Source organism: Melanotaenia boesemani, chromosome 1, assembly GCF_017639745.1.
Source record: "Melanotaenia boesemani isolate fMelBoe1 chromosome 1, fMelBoe1.pri, whole genome shotgun sequence".
Classification (NCBI taxonomy): Eukaryota; Metazoa; Chordata; class Actinopteri; order Atheriniformes; family Melanotaeniidae; genus Melanotaenia; species Melanotaenia boesemani.
This window is the reverse complement of record NC_055682.1, coordinates 7,515,418-7,542,108: the sequence shown is the minus strand read 5'-3', so window position 1 is coordinate 7,542,108 and position 26,691 is coordinate 7,515,418. Positions and strand designations below refer to the sequence as shown.

At 39.2% G+C, this 26,691-nt stretch overlaps 1 protein-coding gene and 1 non-coding gene across 2 annotated transcripts in view; both read right to left on the bottom strand.

Annotated features, from left to right (window-relative positions):
- The window catches only part of prmt3 (protein arginine methyltransferase 3), an 86,591-nt gene that overhangs the window by 965 nt on the left and 58,935 nt on the right, over window positions 1-26,691 (bottom strand). The window contains exons 12-15 of the mRNA XM_041987391.1: window positions 24,191-24,378; window positions 21,311-21,397; window positions 9,152-9,202; window positions 8,441-8,528 (exon numbers count right to left, since the gene is read on the bottom strand). Of these exons, the coding sequence (XP_041843325.1) occupies window positions 8,441-8,528; window positions 9,152-9,202; window positions 21,311-21,397; window positions 24,191-24,378 (414 nt within the window). The remainder of the gene's footprint in view (window positions 1-8,440; window positions 8,529-9,151; window positions 9,203-21,310; window positions 21,398-24,190; window positions 24,379-26,691) is intronic.
- LOC121646124 lies at window positions 26,141-26,247 on the bottom strand. Its single transcript, XR_006011568.1, has one exon. It is a non-coding gene; the product is annotated as a U6 spliceosomal RNA (small nuclear RNA).

The following is a 26,691-nucleotide window of genomic DNA, read 5'->3' as shown; positions in this document are numbered from 1 at the left end:
AAATGCAACAGAAATAAAAAGGAATGAGAGAGGAAATGTTCACTGTACTAAAAGTTCATATGATCAAAACTTTTATCCATTTCATAACTACAATATGCTTTGTACATGATTAACCATGATAGCTTCTGCATCTGTATATCATACTTGAGGAAATAGAAATAATTAAAAGCCAGAAAACAATTTCAGGCATCGATCAGTATGTTTGAGATAAAATGAAAGTCTTCCTGATGCCCTGCAGCGGTACAGTACTGCTGAGCTCAGGCCTCTGCAGCATGAGCGCACTGCTGCTTATAGAAATGATGATGTGTGTAAAGGCAATGTGGTTTAATGTATGTTATTAAGCAGGGTTGTGCGCGAGTGCGCACGTGTATGAATGCAGATGATCTGAAATCTCCAGATGGCAGAGAGAAGAAGGCGCACTTTACAGTACGACGCACAGGCGATGGAGAAGCCAAGAGAAAACGCTGCTTATTATGACGCATAATCACTCTAATTAACTTTATGTTTGACTGCTGGAGGTAAATGAATGTTTACCCAAACGGCAAACAAGCATCCCCTCAAACCTGCAGCAGTTCCCGCCCTGCACGCTGTTCATTGCTGGAGGTTACAGGAGGATGAGGGGAGAAAATGCTGACTGTTTGACTTTCTCCAGCAAAGCGTCAGCCATCACTGCTGCCGCCACTCTCTCGTTACCATGCCAACGTCACTGTCACAGAGTCTGAAGCTGGCGCCGCTCTCTGGGTATGTCAATCCACTGCAGAGAGGGCAGGCTGCCCCACTGTTTCACAAAAAAAGCAATCTTTAAAAAAAGAGCATGAGCTAAACAAGAAAATACTTTCTTCAGACTTTGGTACTGAACATGAAATTATTCTTCTGTAAGGTGGTTCCTCAATATGAGAGTCTATGTTGGTCTATGTCTTTAAAAAATGCACAGCTGTTGATTATGACATTGTTAAAGGGATATTTGTTTTGTTTTTTTCTAGAAGAAGAATGGTTACTTGTAGTATTTAAGAAGGGTTAGCATCATAGCTGCAACACATATAGGTCAGTTTAAATATTCAAAAACAATCCTGACAGAAAGTCTCAGCTAAAATCTATTCATGGGGCCATGGAAATAGCTAGTTTTTTTAAACATTAATTCAACCAAATCATACTGGAGATTTTTTTATCTTCAAGGGCTTATAGTTACGGCTTGGTCTGATGACCCTGACCTGCCCCTTTAGTTATGTTGCTATAGGACTATGAAGTTGGGGGACTTCCCATGATGCACCAATGTGGTGTTGTTACGTTTGATTATGTCTCCGTTTCCTCACATCCCAGCCAGTCAAGGCAGATGACCACCGTTCCTGAAGATGGTTCTGCTGGAGGTATCTGCCTGTTAAAAGGAAGTTGTTGTTCATGCTGTCACAAGCTCAGGACAAGGTACTAAATCCAAGTGAAGATCTGATACGATCCATTTGTTTCCTTTGCCAGGAAAGTTTTTAATTGGAGTTTAATAAACACAGTTACAATGAATTGGATTATAATTAAACTGAATTGGTTTATATTTAGCTGGACTTGTACTGAAAGTGTTTACTTTTTCTTTTAAGTGCCTTGAGATGACTTTGCTTAATCAACATAAATTTACCAGAATAGAATTTTACTAAAAGGCTTTTCAGTATCAAACATAGATGGTTACTATATTTTCTCAGCTGCAGACAAGAGTTTCTTGTTTTCTTTTGTTTGTTTTTGTTGTTTTTTTTCATCAAAGTTTGTTCCTCAAACTGAGCACATTCTGACATCTATCTCCTGCAAAACGGCTGCAAGTTCCAACATTAACTGCTCACCAGTAATTCTAACCACCATGCTTCAAAAAAAGCAATCATAATTTAAAAAGGATTCAATTCTCTATTACCTGTTTTAGATAATTAGGAATTCCACATTTCAAGTGATGCAGAGCCATGGCAAATTTTTATTCATTACAATAAATTAAATTAGTAGTTATTAGTCCACTTTTTATCAGATTTTATTAGAAATGATCAAATTTCTTATTTGTATTTATTTATTATTATTAATTTATTATAAGAATAGAATAAAATAAAATACAATTAGATAACTGAGCAGCAAAAAATGGATGGATGGATGGATAATTTTATTTTATTATATTATATTAATATTTACGTTATTTTTTTTCACTGTATAAATTTTGTTTTTGTAGAGTTGTAAATAAAGTCAGGCATTCAGGGCATGAGACTTAAAGCTGAAAATAAAATGGCCATGAATTAGTGTTTAAGATTCTCCTTCTCATTCAGATTGTGCATGGTTCAGCTGCATTGAAGGACTTTAGGACATCTGTGTCAAGGACAGGCATTAATCAAAATTTTAATGCATAATCCACAAGCTCTACCTCGTTTTTGTATGCATATAAGTACAAGAATCCACCTTAAAACAAAATGCAAACTGTTGCTTCTCTTATTTATGTTACTTATATGATTTGACATTACAAATCCTAATCTCACATTAGGATTATTTTGGTTAAAGCAGCAGTTTGATGCCAGTGGGGCAGGAGTCAAAATGAACCCGACAAAAAGCTGATAAAGTCCAAAGAAATAATTGACTGACCTTTTCAAACCTTCTCTTAAAAAACTGAAAAAAGATAAGCTTGAACCAAATACTTTTACCCTAAAAAGAAGGGGGGATAAATGCAATTATCTTTCCAACTAATCTCCCATGTTTCAGCCTGAGATGTTGAAGTATACAAACATCTCTCAACAGTGTGTGTTAAGTTGCAGTGAGACTACAGCAGCTCTCCTATAATCAGTCAAACTGAGCTCCCCATGGAAGAGGCCTTGATGCCTTCTGTAAACTGGCCACTCAGAAACTGGGAGAAAGAGTTAACCATGTGTGGAAATGAGTCGTGGAATGGAGCCGGGCTTTAGCTGCAGTGTCGTATATCACCATGCCAGTGTCATTAAGCAGAACCAGGCACATGGAAACAGCCTAACACAGCCTTTCTCCATGAAATTACAATGAAAATACATGGCTCACATAAATGAGTCATTTAAACTGTTGTCATTTACATTTCAACCACTTTGCTCACATTGCTACAGTATCAGCACCTCCACACGGTGAAGGCAAGTCTTTGTAAGACAAGCATGAGATATGTAGGAAAAAGATTTTCCTGAGCCTGAAGGCGCATTCAGCTTTTCTTTACAGTTTTCCTAAAGGTGTAAGGAAAATAAATGTGAATGTAGGAAAAAGGGGTGAGAACAACATATAGAAGCTAAGAACAGGTATGGATCCACGGCCAAAGCTGATGGACTGATGATCCGAAACACCAGTCTGCAGACTGCATATAAAAAAAAAAAACATCAGTTTGAAGCTTGGACTGGTTTCTACTGTTTGACAGTTCAAGGACCTTCAGGGTTTCAATGAGAGGAGGAGGAAAGTGAGTAGGCAAAGAGGTGCTTAAACTGTACATGGACAAATGAGGGTGGAGGGATGGGGAAGATTTGGAGGAGCTCCAACTCCACTCAGGATAGAAGAGGTGAGTCATGTAAAGAGGCAGGAACAAAAACCACTGACTGACCAATGAAAGCCGGGGTAGAAACTCACGCCCATGTTTCAACTGCTCTGAGCTGTTTTCTGCTCAGGTAACCAGGGCAACATCTCACCTTGAGCATGATGGGACTTTTTTCTTTTTTTTTGTCCACACAAAAATGACCTCCTTTCTCCAGTGAACATTAAGTAGGTAAAACTGGAAAAAGGGACCCTCCTCTGCAATACCAGAACTACACAAACACACCAGAGCATGACAAATGATTTGCTGTTAATTTATTACGCTGCCAGTCGGGAGGATTTGCTGGGATGTTTTGTTCCAGGCTGCTGCCTGCATTCCCTCTCTTCCAGCAACACCTCCCACAGAAGCGCAGCCTCAGAGTTAATTACTGCTGCACTCGTACTAACTCATCAAATAAGATTTGGTCTCTGCCACGATAAATCACCACAGCTAGAGCCAATATTAAAACAAACAACTGGCTGTTTATGCTAAGAATCACTGCAAATGATCAGAACCAAAGGGTCAACCCTCCGTAGGACAGGCCACTCGTGTTCATCACAAAGTTCTATCATCTTTAAGGTGACTTTAGAAAGTTTGTTCCTACAATAAGAGAGCAATTTACAGGAGTATGGAAGAACTTCTCTGTGTATTTTACCGTGTAAAGGAGCAGAGCGTGTGTTGTAAAGAACACTGTAAGAGCCTAGCAGGCGGTGGGTGAATGCTGTTAAATACTTCATTTCTGGTTTATGGCTCTGGAAGGAAGCTGGGGACAGTTAGACTGCCGGGGACTCTGAGCACATCAATAATCTGTTTCCCACTACGACCTTCATTTTACTCTTCATTTAAACTTTTCAGCTCTTGCTGCTTCAAAGATTCAACACACTGATGGATCCTTCAGAAGTTGTGTCTAAATTGTTCTAGATTGAAATGGCTCAGAGAATGACCGTCATGGTCAGATGGTTAGATGGTGGTAATCCTGTAAGTTTAAGGATAAGGCAGCTAGGCTCACACAGGAATATGTGTTTGTACCTTTTTATTTGTGCGTGTTTTAGTTAATGAACCACAGGATACTGTGCATCAAGGCCTGATCTTTAATGTGCTCAGTAAATTCTGCACAATATTTTAATCTTTCCTGGGTTCAGATGAAAATTTTACCTTGGTGTTCTCACAGGAGCTTTTATGGGGGTATATTAGTCTCTTTAACCAAGAGACACAAATCATAGTTTTTCTATTTTATTTCCTTGTGTCCAAGCTTAAATACTGGACTGGTTTTCCTGAAAAGTCTGTTTATGCACTCAAAAAAATCATAGCTTGCATGCAAATGTTAAACCTGGAAAGTCGCATGATGCATTGAGCATTTCTTCCTCCTTTTATTGATCTCTTTGCTCTTCACTTACCTTTAGTTGCTCTTTAGCAGCAACACTGCTGCTCATTGGATTGTCTGCATTGAAGTATACAAACACACCCACAGGGAGGCAGTGACGATTTCATTGAGCTTCATTTTATCTTATCTGGCGTTCTATTGGCTGGATTAATTTAAACAGGATCCTCTCACTGCAATAGCACCCATAAAAACAAGAGCAAAGGTTTTGTGGGAGCACAGAAGGAGGAGAAGAGCTCAAGGTTGAGTGCAGGACATTTCTATGGTATTTCCCTATCTTTAATCAATCTTTGTTTGATTTGAGAGAAAAATGTCTTGTTTTCACGCTCAAATATCATTTTGCTCTCTCACAAAACTCTGCTCTCACACTCAAAAAGTCCCGTCTTGCTCTCAAATATATGATTCTTCCTGTCAAAACTCTGCTCCTCTTGCAGGTTCAAATCTCCTGCACATAGACTTGGTCTGTTCCCTCACACTCAGACACATTCACTGCTCTCGAAACTTCTGCTCTTGGATATTTTTTCCTCTCTCTTGGGTTGTTGAGAGAGCTGTCTGTCAAACGTCCTCCGGCCAATAGAATACTAGATAAATGATGACTGAGCAAATAGTCATGTCCTTCTTCAGGGTGCGCTTGTTTTTTTTATTATACTTCTCTTTTAATATATGCATGTGAGTGTTTTTCACTAAAAGAAAAACACAATAACTCGAATCGTAAATTGAGACAGATGTTCTGCTTCTATGGTACTGTAGAACTAACCTACAGTGTATATAGAGCTCCTTTAGGTTTGTTAAAGACTAAATAAGTAACTTTTTTTTCTGTAAAATATTTTAAAATGTTTTCATTTGTTGCGAGGGATAAAAGGAAGCTTCCCTATAAACAATTTGTCTCTCTACATTAACAATGTCTTTGTCAAGCTTTTCTCCTTACAAAATAAGAGTTACATGACGGAATATCTTCAGTGCACTATGTAGCTCTTTACTACTTCCTGGTTCCTTAACCAATCATATGCGACTCCCCAAGGCTGCCAAAAAACAGCGCAGCGTTTGGTATTTATGTCGGCTAAAGAGCAGCAGCCTACAGGTAAGGAAGCTAGTAAAAGAAGCGGACCAGAAATAGTTTCAGCAAAACCTGAAAAGCCTCAGCATCCTGCTAAAAAATCATGATGCTTGCTGTGCTATAAACACCACCATGTCTCTGCACATTGACACATAACTCTTGCAAAAAAAAAAAAAAAAAACAAAAAAAAAAAAACAAAACAAACAAAAAAACAGTTAAACAGTAAAGCAAGCGCACCCTGAAGAAGGACATGGCGATTAGCTTGGTCATCATTTATCTAGTATTCTATTGGCTGGAGGATGTTTGACAGACAGCCCTTTCAGCAAGCCAAGAGAGAGGAAAAAATATGTCAGGGAAAAGACCAAGTCTGAGGACAGGAGATTTGAACCTGCAACACTAAACTTCAGAAGAGGAGCAGAGTTTTGAAAGGAAGAACCATATATTTGAGAGCAAGAAGGGACTTTCTGAGTGTGAGAGCAGAGTTTTGTGTGAGACCAAACTGGTATTTGAGCGCAAAAACAAGAAATTTTTCTCTCAAATCAAACAGTTCCGTTTATGATTAAAGATAAATACCCCCGAACATTTCCTCGTGCAACACTAAATCTGAGAAGAGTTAGCAGAGTTTTGATTTAAAGCGCAAACAGTGACTTTTTGAATGTGTAAGTAGAGTCGTAAGTAGGAAATACTTAAGAAAATATAGATTGAAAATACAGACGCCTGCTCTCTAATAGAAAGACTTCACTCTTGATTTAAGACACTAACAAAGCCAATGGTTTCAGCTTGGTCTGGTGACCCGAGTAAGAATCTGGAAAACCAGCGTTAACAACACATCTCTGAGTGTGTTTTATAGTGTTCAGTGAAAGGATTTTAGAAACTGATCAGTGCGAATCAAGTTTATCCAGGTTTATCTAAACTGAATTGGGGTCTGAGTGGCTTTGAGAGCAGGTTAATGATTTGGGCTCTTTGTTGCATTCCTCAGTAGGCTTCTGAAGTGAGGCAGCAAACTTTGTCCAATTGGAAAATGTTACTTGTATCAGGAAGTTGCACTGCCAGGGACATACAGTAGATGGGCTCTATGATGGCGGTACATGTCACAGTAACATCCACATAGATAACAGGATACCGGAAAAACTTCACCTGTTGGAAGTTTTCATCTTGTGACTGATTAGTGCACTCTGCCACTGAGTCAGATATCAGCCTGGTATTGTTCTGTATTGTTCAATATTTACCCCCCAAAAAAAACAAACCCCCCAAAAAAACAGTTTTACACTGCAGTGTCCCTACTTGTGTAATGTATTAGTATCCTGTTGTGCCCTGTGCTCTGATGCGTTTATCTGACCCAGCTGAGTGCAAAGCCTGCGATAGCATTTGCACAGTGTCAGTGTTTTTGACGTTCTTATCGTCTGAGTTCAGCAGGTGGAGGCTGAGCATGCCGAAGGGCCGAAAACGTCAACCGTCTCCGTCCCTGCACAGGTCGTTTATTACAGTAGACTAGATCTGATAAGTGGCCAGTGAGTGGACAGCCAGTCCTGAGGCTCATCCATCTTCACATCAGCAGATGCAGCCGTGATTTTCATTGTGATAACGTGCACAAAGGGCTGGAGCTTAAATCAGTAACAAACACAGGACCCTAAGTGTTTGAACAGAAAGCAGTTGAAATTCTTTTCGAAGTTCTTGAAGATGTCTTGCATGCCATTTCTAAGGTAATCACACTTTAAGATTCATAATTGTTTGTAAGGGTAATTTTGCTCGCTTTCAGTTATTATGAATAGTCACAAAAACAACAGCGTGAAGGTGCAAACAAGTCACTCTCATTGGTTAAATGCTGTCTGCCAGCTGAAGAGAGAAGAAGCAGTGAGATGTTTGTCTATTCTGGAAATATTTACAGTGCATTTGTCCAAAATGTTGTTGGATTTTTTTGCTAGCTGCTTTTAAAAAACATTAAAAAAAAAACCCATAAATGGGTGAACATAGGCCCCAAATCTACAGAGGTGTGATGCTCTCGGCGTTGAGCATACAACAGAACAGGACATTTTCACACATTGTCATAAAAATGTAATAAAATCTGATTATTCACCCAATAAACTAATGACTAAATATTTTTGTGGCAGTCACAAAGAATTTCTCATTCTCATGATTCAGAAGGCAGTGAGCTGCTATCAGATGAAGTTTTACATGTTGTCTCTGACGGCTGCATGTGATTTGTTTTGATCTGTCCCTGTCGCTGCTGGTGACAGATAACAGGTGTCAACCAGCCGGACTACATCTCCACCACAGACAGATTACTCGTTGCAGTTCACTATGATGTGTGCACAAGGTCCAACATGGGTGAAATAAAAGCAGAAACTGTAAACACAAGTTGCTCTTCTAAATAAAACTGTAATCTAAAAATAAAAAAACAACAACAAAAAAAAAAAACAAATATAAATTCTGAGAAGATTTTAGGTGAACTGTGTTTACTGACCGGCTTGAACAGACACGGGCCTCTCTAAAAGGAAGACAGTCTGCTTCCAGTGTGTCTTTGTGACCTGAGGACCTGTGGAGAACATCACCTGGCACAAAAACACATGAATAAAAAAACACAAGAATAAAAGAACACAAGCAAAACCCATCACAAATCAATAATACCTATTGGAAATGTGTTTCCATGTACCATAGTTAACTGGAATACAAATAAATATTAGGAGAAATAAACATGGAAAGACTTGAGGATATTATAATGCATATTTTGTAATCTGGTTTAATCTACAATAGAGCAGGAAACCAGTCTTTTATTTTATTCCGATACAATCCATTTTTATAGTTCCATCTCTTAAAATCCTTTACACCTTAGTATTATAAATAAAACTGTGCTGTATTTATGATGCAAAAAGATGTGTCCTTGTAATCCTTGTTCCAGCTTTAGCCTCCAGTGGAAATGGTAATTTACTGGTTCAGCCATTGCCTGAATCTCAAGTACAATAGGAAGTGCAATCAAAAGACATGTCTCTGTTGCTCACAGAGCTTGGCATCAGCTGTTCCAACTGGCTGGGCTCTGCCGGGTAAGTGCTTGTATCAGCAGTTGGCTAGCATGCTCGTCGATTGCCAGCGAACACCTCAGGGAGGAGGAACACGCTAAACCGTGAACGTAATTGAGTTTCCGTTAAATGGCTCGGTTGTTGCTGCTGCTGCTTACCTTGTTGCTGCAGCCTTTGTCAAAGAAAATGTCAAAGTAGCCGACAATTGCCTGCAATGAAATATGAGAGCGTTGTTAGAAAGTGACAGTACAATAAACCCCTAGATTTGTTTGTCTACACAGCAACTCTGACATGCAGAGCTGAGAGGTAGACCTTGTCTTGGTGTATCAATGAGCAGATTTAGCTTAATGAGTTGCTGTGATAAGGAATAAGGCAGTACAACCAAACTGGGATTGAAATTCACAGTTATTGTTGCAGCGCTGCTTTTTTACACTGCAAAATTAAAGAAGAGGTTTCTTTTTGTCCTGTTTAGCATGCTTCCCATGTTGCTTGGAATATGTGCATTGGCTACACATCCAGTCAGACATTTATGAGTCTGTAACCTTACTTCCTCTCACAAACAACATGCTTTTTTCCCCATTTAGGCTGAGTCAACAACATGTGCCATGTGCTCCCTCTCACCTCATCACAGACTTGTCACTGGACAAAAGAAATAAATTATGAGGCCACAACGCTGGGGAAATTTTTGCTGACAATTAAAAAAAATCCTGTTTGCTGTTGAACATGAAATTATAAAAGGTGGTTGTTTAGATGCCAGTGTTGCAGTGATGTCAAAAAATACCCCAGCAAAACAGTTAATGGAAATAAACACTTCTGTGTTGGCTGACGTGACACCCTGCCCACCAGGGGAAAAGAAATAGGACAACTAACAAATTCTCAGTCCTGGGAATCTATTCTGATGTTGATAAACTCTTATGGAACCATGAAAGGAAACAAAGCTAGTCTGAAACTTTCTGATGGTTTCTTTAGATCCTACTTTTGAACAGAAATGAGAAACTTATTTTCCATTATTCTCTGTATTATTATATTTTTTTCCTTTAACATAATTCTGTAGTCTTGATGATTCCTGGAACTGTAAACACGTTTGAGTGATTACCAATTCACACAGCTAAAACAAACTGGAGGAAAGTCCAAGGCCAGAACACCTTCAGGTGACTGCTGTTAGATTTGTGAGGTAAAAACCACCCCCCAGACGTGTTTTCTTCCCATTTCTGCCCCCACCGGAGGAGCAGAGCCACTCTATCAATCTCATGAGCACACTTGTAGTGGCAATGATGCAGAACTAATAGCTTTTAATCCTGACGCAGCTGACAACTTGGAGGCCGGTTCTCTGAGACAAAGAAGAGCTGAATCAATGAAAGGGAGAGAAAAAGCAGAATACGAGACACAAGAGAGGAATGGTGGAAAGAAAGCTGTAGAAGAGTGAACACAGGAAGCTTAAAGGGAACACATTGGGAGGTGGATGGGGAAAAAACTAGAACATAATGATGTTAGCACTGGGGAGGTTGTTTCTTTTCTTTTTCTTTTTTTTAAATAAATACATGTCTTTCCAAGTTTGTGTCCCCTGCAGCAGCAAACTGCATCTTCTCTTAAAGTCTGCCAAAGCGGACCATTCAAAAAAAGAGATTAGTTTTTTTAATGAAACTCTGTGAAGTACTCACAAAACACACACATCCAACCTTGATAATCACATTGCTATCAGAGGCCATGTTCAATACACTCCACACCAAGGCTTCAATCAACCTTTATTGACTGAGACAAGCAGGGGCAGCGCCGCTAGCACACAGCTAAACTGCCAGAAAAGAACCCAAAGTGGATAAAAGAGCATGTCAACCCAATGCAATTATGGCTTTTAATGAATACTACAGAGAAGCCGAGTGCTGAGGTAATTAGGAAATTAGCCATAATTACTCGTCAGGCAGAGCTGATTCACCTCCTTCAGTCAGAGAGACAGAGATCATCCTCAATGTGCCTCGCTGATGACAACGCCTCGTAAGCGAGATTGATTGTCACTTCTGCGATGAGCAATTTCCACATCACGGACGAGATGGGCAATTAAAAATTTGGGGCACAGAGTAAAAGTAGCAAATGCAAAACTGGGTAAGTAGCTTGGCACCTCGACACACCATTAAAATGACATCTCAGATGATAAACACAGGAAATATTAGCGTTCAGATAAACAATGAGATTTGATGACTCACGCCTGATATGAAAGATGGAGGATGAAGGCTGACAGACACTTATAATAAAAGTTTAACTGTAAGAAATCTGTGCTACAGTCATCTTCACCAGTTAATAACAAAGTACGTCAATAAACATACCAGTGAATGCTTGATTAATAAAGCACTGATGTGTGGTGAAAATGAATGATTACTATGAGGGCAGATGATCAAAATTCCTAAAGCTAACATGATTTTTGGCAACTCTATCAAACAAGCAGATGAATTCACAATCTGCAGCCTAAAAAAATGTTCTGCTGACAGGTTTGGAAATAATTGCCAATACACTTTCACACACACCATGGTCATCTCATCAGATTCTTGTTTCTGTCCAACTAAATCTCTTTTCCTTACAGCTCAGTCTCCACCAGCTGATGATGAATCACAGTTGTTGATTCATTTGTCTCCCATTTGGTACCATGTAGGTAGTGTACATTCATACCTCTTTAGCCAAGTTGAAATCAGGCTTTCAGCTTCCTGTTTGACTGGGAAAATAAAGAAAATCCCACAAGAAATGACACTAGCTTAAATATCTCACGCCATCGTTCCAGAGAGCATCTTATCAAAAGCATAAAATCTATATTGGGTTATTCTACATGTAATAAAATATCAAATAAGCACATTTTGTACTTCTTCATCAAATTTAATTTTTCAGATAAGAGAACTAAATCACTGTTGCTGAACATTTGTTGTCAATCACAAAGCAGTGAAACAAACCTAATTCTTTTTTTTGTTTGTTTGTTTTGCTTATTTTACTGCCAAAGCTCCATCTCCAGCATAAAACCAGTGCTACATCAGCATCGGCTATTTGCTGAAAAAGGGCAAATATTATCTGAGGTTGGAGGCTGGGGATGGGAATATGAGGACCAGCCAGCTCAACTAAAATGTTTACCACACTGTTTAAAAACCCACAACCACTGTAGTGTTTAATCTGCTCAATTCAAGGGAAATCAAGAAAGAACTGAGCTGCAGTGAACACAAAGTTCAAGCAACATGAAGAACATGAGCTCAGCGTTTCTTTCATTTCTTTGCTTTTTAATGTTTTATATTGTCAGTCACATTCTTGAACGTTGTCTAACGCGCTGCAGAAAGCTGCATTCACAACCACTGCTTTCAGCTGAATTTAGGATAAAATAATTGCAGCTATATTTATTGCATTATTGGGTGTGTCAATAAAGTCAGCTGCCATTTGTATATCCTGCTCGAAATATAAGCTCAGGTATTTGGAAATAACAGTTGGCCCATTATTTTTGTTTTTGTCTTCTTTTATTGTAGTCCTCTAGAGAAATTCAGAATTTAGTAGAGGGGGCATTTAAAGTGATGGGAGGACCTCGCTCGGTTGTGGCTTAATCTAAAAACTATGAATCTGTTTTTGAGTAGAACCAGCTTAAAATTGATTCTGTACCAGCAGCAAAACCAGCACTGGTACCAGTTTGGTAGAAAACAGATAAGAGAGATTTTTTTTTTGACTGATTTCTGAGTGAGTATTAAACAGAACATTGACTTAAAAGCTGGAAAGTGGTATATGAATGTGTGTAAATGAGTGAATGTGCCTTATCATGTTAAATTCTTTGACTGGTCAATATGGCCAGGAAAAAAATACTAAAAATGCTATTTATATAACATCTTCATTTTCACTCTAAAGTTACACTCCTTTTGTTCTTTAAACTCTATGTCCAGCTGTCATGGTTCCTGGGTTTTTGTGTGTTCTTTGGTTTGTGTTAGGTTTTATCATGGTTTAGGTTTTTGGTTTTGTCATGTTTAGTTCAGTTTGTAGTTTTCCCTCATGTGCTCTTTGTTTTCTGTTCATGGTTCGTTAGATCACCTGGTCTGATTTCTCATTCACTTCACCTGTTCCTCATTACTCATTCTGTGTATATATGTCCCTTTGTTTTCAATTGTCTTTGTCAGATCCTTATGTGGTTCATCCCCTGTAATGTGTGTTTCCCTGTTCCTGAGTTTTTGGGAAAATTAAACCCTTTTATCTGCACCAATTCTGCCTGATCCACCTGCATTTGGGTCCTCACCCCCACCAACACACAACACCAACCATTTTTCTAGATTTTTATCCTTTCTTACTATTTCTTATTATAATTTTATTTTATTTGAAGCAAAAGCATAGAAACACACACCCACAAGCTAAAAACAGGAGAAATCAGAATGAGGGCTGTTCATTTTCATCAGTGTTTAGCCTTGGGCCTCGGCTCTGTCTGTGATAAGTGATGACAGTGGGTGTCCTGACGGCCTACAGAGGAGGCTCTGCAACAATGCAGCTCTCCGGCCCCCATTCTCCGGGAAGAGCGGGGGGAAAATTAATAATTATCATCATGGATAACACCAACAGGGAGCAATTCATCATTGCTCCCCTTTCGCCCGACTATGTGTCAACAAGCCGCGTGGCCCGGCCAGATACTATTATACGACGGTGGAGGGGGGAGTTTAAGTGGAAGGAGAAAGAGGGGCATTGAGGTGGAGGAAGGGAGGGGGCAGGAGAATAGGGGGCTAATGCGCTTTTGATGGGGTTTATCCAGGCGTAGAGGCTTCAAGCATGACCACCTCAAGAGCAAGATGGTGTGAATAGACTGCCTTTGACTCTCCTCCCACCCTCTCTCTGCAAGTGCTGCTTCAAGGCTGAGATTGAGCAGGTATCTGCCTGGGATGGTGCTCCTCATGATGTCCTCTTAGGCAAACAACTGTACAGTAATACTGAGAGAAAGCCCAAAGTCAAGCTGGGAAAAAGGATTGGGTTTGATGGGTGGGTGAGATTTGTTAAGGACAATTCAACGAATAAAACAGTGATGCTAAAAGCTTTCTTAACAAAACATGGACAAATGGAGCATTAAAGAAAAAAATAAATCCAAGTTCTTAGCCATTATACTTTTTCAAAACATAACCAATGAGTTTTAAATTCCTAAACCTTACCAAAGTTTAACAGTGCCTTAATCTAATCAAACAGCAAAGTAAAACAAAGAAAACAGCAACTGAAAAAAATAATGGTCTACAAAGGAGATTAATTCTTCCTGGATGAGTCTTGGTTTTGGACTTCCACCACCTCCCTCTTATTCATTCTACAGCTGCTTTCATATATGAAGTGGTATGTGCGGTGCTTACTGTATAGCAACAGAGCATGAGGAGAAAGGTTTGGCTAAGCTGTGATGCCAAACTGATAGCTGGGAAACAGCTTGTTTTTCTAGACATTATTCAGACTTGGATGCAGGATGCCTGACATGTCTCTCAAGCTGTCAGGGGACAGGACTGGGATTTCTTTTACTGAAGAGGAGAGAAGCAGCAGCTGTGATGGTATAGGCTCATAATGTCCGCATAGCACGAGGGGAGTTTGGGGAGTTTAGGCTAGGGATCTCAAACTCCAATCCTTGACAACTATTGTCCTGCAGGTTTTAGATGTTTCCCTGCTTTAAAAAGTCTGATTAAAATTAATGGGTTATTGTGCAGAATTTGACAACAAGCTCTTGGATCAATTTAATCTAAATCAGGTGTGTTGGAGCAGGAAAGCATCTAACACCTGCAGAACAGTGGCCATCAAGGACCGGAAATTTGTCTGAGATGAGTGAAATGCTACGATCTGCTAGATAACTTCTGAGTGGACGCATCAGTATGTCATCACAAAGTGTTGCACCTAAGTTGAACTTCCTATATAAATGTCTAGATATTTATATATATTTTTTTTATAAACAGAACATTTCTAACAGCTGTTGAAGTATTTTCTTCCTACAGCCAGAGATTTTTACATTTACTCGCATTTACATTAAAAATTGTACATATTGATGAAGTCAGAGGTGTTCCATTGTCTAGTTGACTTTTTAATTTGCATGGTTTTCTTTGCTTAATCTCCACAAGGGAATCTAACTGAAAATCAAAAGTGTAATTTTTTACATTGCTGAAGAAAATCTCTGTATACTCCCTAACATCTGGCTTCTTAGTACAATGGTAAGGAGTTTAATTACCACTTTTCAATTGACTGTTCTGTATCAAATGACTTTGCAGTGGCCATAGCATCTGGTTGCACATGCTAATTTTCAATGAGGGTCCTGCAGACAGGTCTACAAATCGTGGGGAAATCGCATTTCTTATTTGCAGAAACACAAGTTTACCAACCATATTGCTTCACATGCAAGCTCTGACACTGCCAGCAACAAGTCAGGGACAAATAGCCAACACAGACTGATTGTAACTGACTACAAAACATCTGGCTTCCCACTCTCAGTTCCGCTGTTTGGGCTGAAGTCCAAGGTTCAGTCAACTATAATAAAAACTGCCTAATTATGCCAGAGAGCTATGCTTATCAGAAACACAGCCAGTCGATACATCATACTAGCAAGATTTTATCTTCTCAGAGATACAAGTTTGACCCCTGAGACATAAATGGTACATATGTATACTGAACTGGTACTGAATACTGAATAAGGTGATACCCCTGTAAACATGCTATCACTGGCAATAGGCATGGATTTGATTGGCTTGTTGTATTTTCATTTTAATAGTTAAAACATTGCTTTCGATTTTAAAATGGCCTAGGAATGGCCTAATCTGCAGCTCATCCAAAATGCTGCTGCTAGAGTTTTAACCAGGACTAAGAGATCTGAACACATCACACCAATTTTAAAATCTTTACACTGGTTTCCAGTCAGTCACAGAATAGATTTTAAAACCCTTCTGATTGTTTACAAATCCCAGAATGGTTTAGGCCCAGAATACATCTGTGATATGTTCAGAGAATATAAACCTAGCAGAGCTCTTAGATCCAAAGACTCTGGTCAACTAGTCCAGACCAGAGTCCAGACTAAACATGGAGAAGCAGCATTTAGCTGTTATGCTGCAAACAAGTGGAACAAACTGCCAGTGGAGATTAAACTTTCACCAAATGTAGACATTTTTAAATCCAGGTTAAAAACATTTCTTTTCTCGTGCATGAAATCTGCACAGAAACTTTTTAACTTATCTTGCTTTTAATCATTTTAATGTAATTTATTATTTTATTGTGATTATGTGTTGATGACTTTTACTATTTCTAAATATCTGTAATGCCTTTGTTTTATGTAAAGCACTTTGAATTGTCCTGTACATGAAATGTGCTATACAAATAAACTGCCTTGCCTAAGACAGTGTAATTAGCTTTGTTTTGTGCCACACTTCACACACTAAACATGTACAGGAAGTTGGACTACCTGCCACAACACAGTACCAAGGAAGAAGGGCTTCTTTATTTGGTCTGGGCACAATTATGCTGCTTTTTCTGCAAAGCAACCATAGAAAACAGTTGTTTGCTGCTCTATAGTGGTTAGAAATATACATATATTTACATGCAGTCTTTATTCTTCTTTAATCTAATCATTTTTTATTGTGAAGTATGAAATTTGAATTGTTAGTATATTGTAGAAATGGGGTAGAGCATTACAAGTTTATACTTTCGCCTATTCATTTTCAGACATAAAATGGGAAAATGTCCATCCATCCATCCATTTTCTGCCGCTTATCTGGAGTCGGGTCACAGCGGTAGCTGCCTAAGCAGGTAAACCCAGACTTCCCTCTCCACATTCACCAGCTCATCCGGGTGGATCCCGAGGCGTTCCCAGGCCAGCCGAGAGATGTAGTCCACCCAGCGTGTCCTGGGTCTTCCCCGGGGCCTTTTTCCAGTGGGACATGCCCGGAACACCTCACCAGGGAGGCGACCAGGAGGCATCCTAACCAGATGCCCGAGCCACCTCATCAAGCTCCTCTCGATGTGGAGGAGCAGTGGCTCTACTCTGAGCCCCTCCCGGATCATTGAGCTTCTGACCCTATCTCTAAGGGAGATCCCGGCCACCCTGCGGAGGAAACTCATTTCGGCCGCTTGTATTCGCGATCTTGTTCTTTCGGTCATTACCCACAGCTCGTGACCATAGGTGAGGGTAGGAACGTAGATCGACCGGTAAATCGAGAGCTTTGCCATTTGGCTCAGCTCCTTCTTCACCACAACAGACCGATGCAGAGTCCGCATCACTGCACAAGCCACACCGATCCGCCTGTCGATCTCCCGCTCCATCCTTCCCTCACTCGTGAACAAGACCCCGAGATACGTGAACTCCTCCACTTGGGGCAGGACCTCATTGCAGACCCGGAGAGAGCACTTCACCCTTTTCCGGCTGAGGACCATGGTCTCGGACTTGGAGGTGCTGATTCTCATCCCAGCCACTTCACACTCGGCTGCGAATCGCTCCAGTGAGAGCTGAAGATCACAGCCTGATGAAGCCAACAGAACCATATGATCCGCTAAGAGCAGAGACCCAATCTGAGGCCACCGAACCGGATCCCCTCAACACCTCGGCTGCGCCTAGAAATTCTGTCCATAAAAGTTATGAACAGAATCGGTGACAGAGGACAGCTTTGGCGGAGTCCAACCTGCACTGGAAACGATTCTGATTTACTGCCGGCAATGCAGACAAAGCTCTGACACCGGTCGTACAGGGACCGGACGGCTCATACAAGTGGGTCCGGCACTCCATACTCCCGGAGTACCCCCCACATAAGTCCCCGGGGGACACGGTCGAATGCCTTCTCCAATGGGAAATGGGAAAATGTAAATATTGTAAATACTGTAAATAAATAAACCTGTTTGAAATAAACTTTGAAATAAAATATCAACGTTAAATATTATCTACAAAACTGATGCATATGTAGACCCACTCATGACCTGTTTATACTTTTGCAGAATCCACAGACTTACTATTTAACTTTTTCATGCTAGAAATGTCCTGGTGAATATTTGTTTTTTAGTTTTCTTGCTGACAGCCAGCTGATCAAGTAAATCTGAATATCATGTACTACTTGTGCATTGTTTGGAGATAAAGGGTGGTTTTTCTATTAACAACTTCCTTCTAATATTATAAAAAGAAAACGTCCTTGAAATTGATGCGTGTCTGCCCTGACAGTCCAGAAGGCCAAACCCGCCAGACACACAATTTAAATTTGATGGAAAGCAGGTTAGAGATGGATCGCTCAGACTTTTTTTTGGCTGTAGCGCTACAGTAGCTACATCAGCAGCAGTGAGACAGCAGGGTTAGAATTAATTACACAGAAACTTATTCTCCTCTGGCATGCTATCAGCATACATCATGTCCAGGCATTAGAAGTGGTTGAGGCTTTTTTTTTTCTTTTTTTCTTTATTTTCTATCTATTCTACAGTTCAGGTGAGTGATCATGACTGTAGCAAAGCTGTAGGGGCAACAATGAGACAGAGAAACGAGTAAAAAAGCCTTGTAAATGGAAGTTTTAATGAAAGTTTCAGCACATATGTTCTAATTCAAGGTTTGTAAAAACAGAAAGTATAAACAAGCACGCAGTGTGTGAAATATAAGAGCAAGGAAAGAAAAGTAGGGATATATATTAGAAAAAAAAAAACATCAGCAGGAGGATTTGTCTTGTGCAGGAACGGCGCATACGCAGGGGTTGTGCTGTTCATTTAATGCAAGGTTAGGCAGGCTGAGCTGATGAATGGACTGTCGACAAGAGAACAAAAGCAGGCGCTCAATCACGGGACAGCAGAGGCAGCAGCTCCCTCTCACAATCCCCGAGCACTGGTCCAGGAGCAGTTTACCCTTCACACACCCTATCCTTAACTACTACTGAGGAACTGCAGCCATACTGACTACAGATCAGAATCTATATTGTAACATTGCTCTGCCCCTGCAGGTTGCATCTATAAATGCTGGGATGAGCAGCAGTACTGGTGGCGAGTATTTACAAGGTATATATGTGATAGCTTCTACACAGAATACCTGCATTATAAATGGCAGGAACACCCAGATAAGACAAGCCTGATAGCATAACTGAATGATAAATGCAGTATGTGTGCTTTTGTAAACCATTACAGAACACGAGGAAGATTACAATTGTGAAGTATTAGGAGTAAAGTACAAAAAACAGTAATTAAAAAAACAAAATAAACTGGAAAACTACATTTCTGTGCCACATGGTCCCATCATCCATTCTGATGCACTGGGATCCAAACATGATTGGACTTAGATTCTAGAGATAGAAATTGGATGTTTTCAATTACAGAGCAGAGAAGACAGGAAAAATGAGAGGATGTTTACAAATCCCATTATGTCCAGCAGCCTCACCCGGTGAGCACAGGCCAGATAATAACTACCTATTGATTATCCATTAAACCAATACACCAGACAGTGCTGTGCAAACACTGCAGCACAACACAGCGCTACCCTGAAACAATAGGCTTTGTCACAGACAGATCATTTCACATGGCGTGGTGCATCGGAGCCTGCAGTGGTGAGGCCGCGGTGTAGTGATATCGCTGAGAGAAATGTGGATCAGACATAATGGGAAGCTCATGGAAGTGAGTGTGAACAGTAAGTGCCAGAATCTCACCAAATAGACCCATATTTAGGACACACACTTCAGTTAAATCAAAGGTTTCAGACATGTTTTTTTTTTCCTTTTGCTTTTATGAAATCCTCTGATTACTTTCAGGGTGAAAATAAATTAACCAAAGTTTGTCTTTAATTAAACTAATTTTCCCATACAAAATTTCCGGAGGTCTTAATGAAATGTCTGACATGTTTCAAATTAATACAAACATTGCAGCAGCTCTGATTTCCACCATTAATTTCCACCTCTTTTCAAGGGGATTGTTTTGGGGGTGTGGAGTGACTCCACTCCATCTCTCTCTTCCTCAGTGTCAGCCTCTTTTTAAATCTGTAATATTCAATAAATCATGGAGCACCTTTTCACGGTATAAGAGAGAGCATAACCTGAGAACTCAGACCACAGAACAAACTCAATTACATTTCCCTCTCCTGCAGTTCAACCATTAACCGTTTCCAAACGACTGATCCCTTTTTCTGTCACAATCTACTTGCAAGTTGTGTTGAAGTTGTTCAAGATTTCAAAACAAGCCCCACAGAACGTAATGGCTGCTGGCTGATTTCTCCATCACATATCAGCTTCATAAACTCTGGACCTCCCTCACGCTCCATTCCTCTTATGTTTAGATTTTTAGCAGATAACATTACTGTTACTACATAACTGTTTCTTATGTAGCCAAATAACACAAAAAACAACTATAAAAATAAATAAATAGTTACCAGTGCTGTACTGATGGTGAATTTAATGACAAATGAAAAATCAGAAATTCTATCTTTCAACTGTTTAGACTTTAAAAGTACGGGTAGACTAGAGTATTATTTGCTCATTTATTTTTTTCTAATCAGAGAAGCATATGAATAATGATAAGATATGGCATTTAGAGCAAAACATAAAGCATGATTAAAATTGTTTAACATCCCACTTCTGAGGTACAGTGAATGCAGCATCATCCAAAACTGAAGGTAGTTTGAGATAATGGAAAAAGATGCTGGATAACGTTATAAAGTCATTTTATTAGATAAAATGCAAAAAGGTGTTTGTTTTCTGAGATTTTCAATTGGTTATAACTTAGTACAACTAAATGAATGCTAGTAAGCAAAAAAAAAATAATAAAGTTATGGAGTTTCTGACCTGTGAGATATGCATGGTCAATCAAGGCTGAAAAGCTGTCAAATAAAAATAGTTTGAAAATGGTTCAGCAAAAGTATGACCAGAAAACATGTCCTTACACAATGAAATCATCTTTGTGCTGTTTTGTTATGGTATAAATCTGTGTTGGCATTTGTAAGAATAAGAGGAGAAGCAGGCAGTGAACATTCAATTTGTTGTATTACATGTCACTCAAAGTCACATTTGCCACATATTTCTGAATCAATTTGAACTTCAGGAAATGTCCCACTGACAGACATTAAACAGAAACATAATCAATCAACAGGTGCTGAGTGATGTTTCCTCTGTTTGCTCTGCCTTGTTCCTTTCACACATCTCTGATAAATGGCAGGTGTTAACAGTGGACACAGACTTGTTTCAGGTCATTTTTCGTGTCCCTTAATGTTTGACAAGAGTGAAAAACAAACTAAAAAAAAAAAAAAAAAAAAAAAAGAACTCAACACAAATAAGTTAAAGGGTCTCAGGAGTATTTTTTGCGTGCAGAGGAGCCAGGATGAGTCGTGTGTCATGCCTCTATGTGTGAATTTGTGAGCTTGTGCTTCTTACCGTGCAGTCTGTGCTGTTTGTTATCTTCAAGCAGAAAGTTGATGTAAACTCCAGCTCTGACAAGCACACACTGTTACAGTCAAAGGTCTGTTAAAAGTCAAAACACACATGATCACAACTAAAGCAGAACAAGGCATGATGCTACTGATTATATGCGCAGTGATCAACTAGCAAAATAAAACTGAAGGAATAAAACAGAATTACAGAAGACATTTTGTAAGAAAGGGGCTTTTAAAGAAGTGAGATCAAGGATACCAAGAGATCTTGATCTTTGAGTTAGTATTCAACATTAAAAGTATGGCATTTTCACTTCCATACAGAGAGGGCAAATGCCCCCTAGTATGGGTGTCTACATACCCAGAGATGAAGCATAGGGGGAAAATTAAAGTTCAGAACCACTTAGAAAATAATCATTTAATTTAGACGGTGGCTAATTACTTGTAGCAGGAAGCTATGTTCATCCTGAAGACAGCTACTAATCTCATCAATATTAAAACCTGCATCAATAACTGAGTGTCCATTGGTGGCAAATGACAACGGACTACTCGGTCCACCTGGCCAGTAACATAGCTACACATTGCATCATCTGTTCTCCCAGGATTAGCGTGTCCATTAGAGAGGCTAACGACTTGCTTCTCTTGGCTGGTGATCTACTGTACTGTACTGTACAGGATACTCCTTCTACTGTTAATTTGTAAGGAGATGCTAGCATTAGTATTGGAGAAGCTAATAACTAGCTTTCCTAGCCTGACGACCAACTGGATAAGACACTGCCTTGGCTGGATGTAAGTTTGATTAGGCTGTCCATTAATATGCAGAGGCTAGGGCTGGGCGATATGGCCTAAAAATAAAATGTCCGATTTTTTATAACCAAATCCGATTTCCGATTTTAATCGATTTTTTTTACTTTTCTTTTACAAAACATAAATAAACTTATTAAAACATTAATTTGTTTATATAGATGAATGCTAGCAAAAATAAAGCATATAATGTCATAGCTTTTCCACCATATAAACGACTTCATATCTTACATTGAAATATGCGACACAATGCATCCGTGATCTCTTTCCATCTGGATCCTTATCGTACAGGATCCACTGCAGGAATAATTCCCCTGATGAAGGTTGTCTCTTAACAAGGGTTTGCAGCATTTCTCACTGCAGTTATACGTACAGCTAAATCCCAGGCATGAGTGAAGGGTCACTTTACTGAAAATCTGTCAGACAAACAACTTTCTGGTGTGGAGGGAGGGCTAAGTCTGCTGCTAACTAACTATGGAAAAAAATCCCGATTTTCAAAAAAATTAATCTCCAGAAATGAAAAATTCGATTTATCGATTTTATCGATTAATCGCCCAGCCCTAGCAGAGGCTGGCATTTGTACTGATAGGCTAGCAACCAGTATATCAAAGTAACTGAATCACATTTAGCTTTGGTTACTAGCATCCCTAAACTAACCCTAGAGATGAATACAGAAGGAACCAAAATTTGTAATTAAGTATGTAACATGTTTTTCTCAATACTGCTATGGTTTTGCTACTTTTGCTCTAACTTATATTTATATATGTATGTATATATATGTACATGTATATATGTATATATATATATATATATATATGTATTTAGGAGCGATGTCGCAACCTCAACTGTGTTAGCAAGGTGGGGAAGACTTACACAATATTAAACAGGCTGTTCTGCGCATATCAAAAACAGAAGAACTTTAAACACAACTATGCCACAGGGAGGAACTATAGTTTCATTCTGAGAATATAAAATCTAGAAACAAAAAATACATTTTTATTTATAACACCCAAAAGAGTTGAATAACTTTTCGAAAAATAGCCCAAAATGACAGCAAATTAGACATTTCTCAAGTTGAACATTCATTGAGGAGAAAAAAAAACTAATCTGTTCAGCAGGAATTTATAATTCCATGAAACTGCTCTCAATTTTACGGAATTGCAGCCAGCTTTAATGGAATGTTATTGGATCGTATCAACGAGAGGCAATAGATGAGAGTCCTTGTAATATGGGCAGAGGGGCTGTCTATTTGTCACTGGAGGGGAGAAACTATCGATTAGAGCATTCAAATTCCATTACATCAAGCTCTACCCTCATTCATCACATTCTCAGATGGGTCGAGGACACAGCACTTAACAAAAAGGCTAACTGGCAAAGAAACACACGGGAGTATGAGAGTCAAGAGCAAAGAATGTTCCTGGATATTCTTTGTGCTTAGTGAGTATTTGTGTGTTTTTTCTCTGAGTAAGGCTTGTGGTCCCTCATCAGCTCTGAGAAAACCACTCCAACTGCAGCTGGCTGAGAGTAATGAAGTTTCCTTAAGAGGAACTTAAACAAGGATTAGACAGATCAATCACCCAGCTCTACAGCATCACCACACACACACACTTCCTTAAACTTCAGAGCCCTATCTCTTCCTCCACTGCTCTCATTCTCTGTCTATGCTTTAATAGCTTGAACCTTGAAAACTCAATTTCTCTTGAGTGTGTCTGTTTCTAAAGAACACACACAAGGTCTGATGAACATAAGGGATTGTCAATATTTAGATCTGATACAGGATTGTCAGGTAGTCAGTGTCATTCAAAGATGACAAATGCAAAAATCCACTAAATGATCCTGAAAACTGGCAAAACATCTTAAGAATTAGTACTGTACACCCCGAGTCCAGTCATGCTGTTTATTTACATATGTCAATTTAAAATTCTTGTCATGTCCAGAAAAAATAACATTGAATAAATCAAGTTATGCACATAAGTTTCTTTGATCCGTTTTTAAGTCGTTCTACCAACACGTGAACAAATATTTTTTCTTTTTTCAGCTTAAAGATAAGCATTAGTAATAGAGTTGTGAACCTGTTTACCTGTATGACTGTAGGTTCAGAAATAAGTGTGTCTGCTCTCACTACTTCCACCACAGCCTCGGGCACCACAGCCTTCTTCATGCATGCCATGTTGAAGCCAAACACATCGTCCCAGAATGCAATACGGTCTTGGTGCTTCAGTTTATCTCCAACAGCTGCCAGGCTGATGCTACAAACATCTGGGTAAACTGTACAGAGCAGAGAAGCAAACTGAGTTAAAGGTAGGCCAACAAACTACACAGACACATACGGTAGTAACACCCGTTCAGTCATATCTTATGAGCCACTACGAGTAGGTATGTGTGGTGTGTTTTCCTTGCAGACACTCCTTTCATCTTTTATTCTTCTGATTTTCTCTTATGCTGTTGAGTCCAAGACATTTGTACTTTCACTTTTTGAATACACATGACACATTTTATTAAGTGACATTTTTTAAATGCATTTATTGACAAACAACTCAAGAACAGGCTGGAAAAATGTGCTATGGTATCATTAATACCTAAATACCATGTAGCAATGTCAGAGCAGAGCCATGACCAGTGGGCACCAGAGCTAAAATAAAACTAAAACATCAAAGAGAAATCTTCAGGATTTGTTTTCAAATGGGTATCTATTGTTTATTCTTTAAGGACCAAAGTTACTCACCATATTTGTTGTCTGGAGGAACAAATGTGAAATGTTTTGTAGTTCAGAGCTGATTTTGATTAAATGTTCTGTGCCACCTGATACAGTACAACACTTTTGATCATTTTTTTTAAATTACATAAACCAAAAATGACAAAAGTGTGCTCACAAACTGGCTTATCACACTTGAGGTCAAACACTATACAACAAATAATCATTCTTAGTAGTAATCTAACCTAAAGTTATGTAACAGAAACTTACTGCAAAAGAAACAGAAGCACCAGCAATCACTGTGAGAAGTTTTAAAGATCATAGCATCTCAATATACAATTTCATTGTCCTAAATACGGCCGCTGGACAGCAATGAGTTAATCCATTATGTTGCTCTTAGCAAAAGATCATTAATCATAACTACAGAAAAGGGTGGGGAATTCTGCACCCAATACGTCTACTCTCAGTGATGAGACATTCTTAATAACAACAAATTTAATGGCTTATAAACCATTCTACAAGTTTAATCAGAGCACGGTTAGGCATCTTGTGGGCGTGGAGTTTTACATCAATTTCATATAGCTGCTGTAATGACTATATCTATCACATATGCACATAATAATGTCCTGATGATCATTTTGTCCTACTTTAACACTTCATTCTTAATATTGTGTTCAAAATTACTTTAATGTTAGTGAAGTAACACGAAATATTTCAACAATTCATTCCAAAACCACTGAAACCATTAAGTATACATACTGACATGTACCGCAGGTATCTTGGGCAGGTCACCCTTGCGAAGATTTTTTTTTCTGTATAAATGAAGATTAGGTAGCATATTCTGTTAATCAGAAAAGGAACAGATGGGACACATCAAGAACTTTGTTTTAATTTTCTATTAACTTACATTTCTGATTGATATTCTGACAGACAATGATTACAGTGGATACTGAAAACCACTCAGAAATTTATGGCCTGGTTTCCTCTCCGACAGGTCAAAGCAGAATTCTTTTAAACATGTGATTATGTCAAAAGCAACCAACTGTTCATAGCAACAGAATGTGTCTGGGAATTCCATCTCTAATTGAATATCTGAGGAAAAATAAAAACTTTAACAACAAAAAAGGGCCAAAAATGCAAGACGTCCAGATGTCAATGAATAGTGGGCGGAGCACTGTCTTGCACTTTCAGGGCCTCTGCATTATTCACCGCAATAGGCTTTTTGAGAAAAAAAATCTCACAAACGTGCAGTCATTTCAATGAGGGAATCCTACAGCTGATAACCCTAAGGAGACTGCTCAGCTGGTATAAAACTAGGGAAATCCTGGGGTTAGCTAAATGTGGAAACGCTTCACGAATTTGCGTGTCATCCTTTCGCAGGGGCCATGCTAATCTTCTCTGTATCGATTCCAATTTATCATATGTGCTGCCGGAGCAAGCACACTTTCCCTCAAGCAGGGCCTGCTACATGACCCCCTGCTGGCTCAATTCCCACTGCGGGCTGGCACAAACTCCACGGCAGCTGCTCCTCTTAGCTAGCACAGCCAAGCACAAAGTGACTTTAGGATGTGATTAAGTCTACAGCAACCCACTTTTCACAGCCACACAAGGCTTCTGGGAATTCCATCTCCAACTCAATATCTGAGGCAAAAAAATAAATAAATAAAAAGAAAAAAACCCCAGGCCAAAAATGCAACCCCTCCAGCTCTCAGTGAATAGTGGGCGGAGCAAAAGTAATCTCCCATTCCAGACCAAGAGCAAATATTTTTCAAGGATTCAAGGATTCAAGGATTCAAGGATTCAAGGAACTTTATTGTCATACCAGCTCACATTTACATGTTTATGGTACGAAATTAGAACTGAGGTCCCGGTTTGAGCCATAAGAA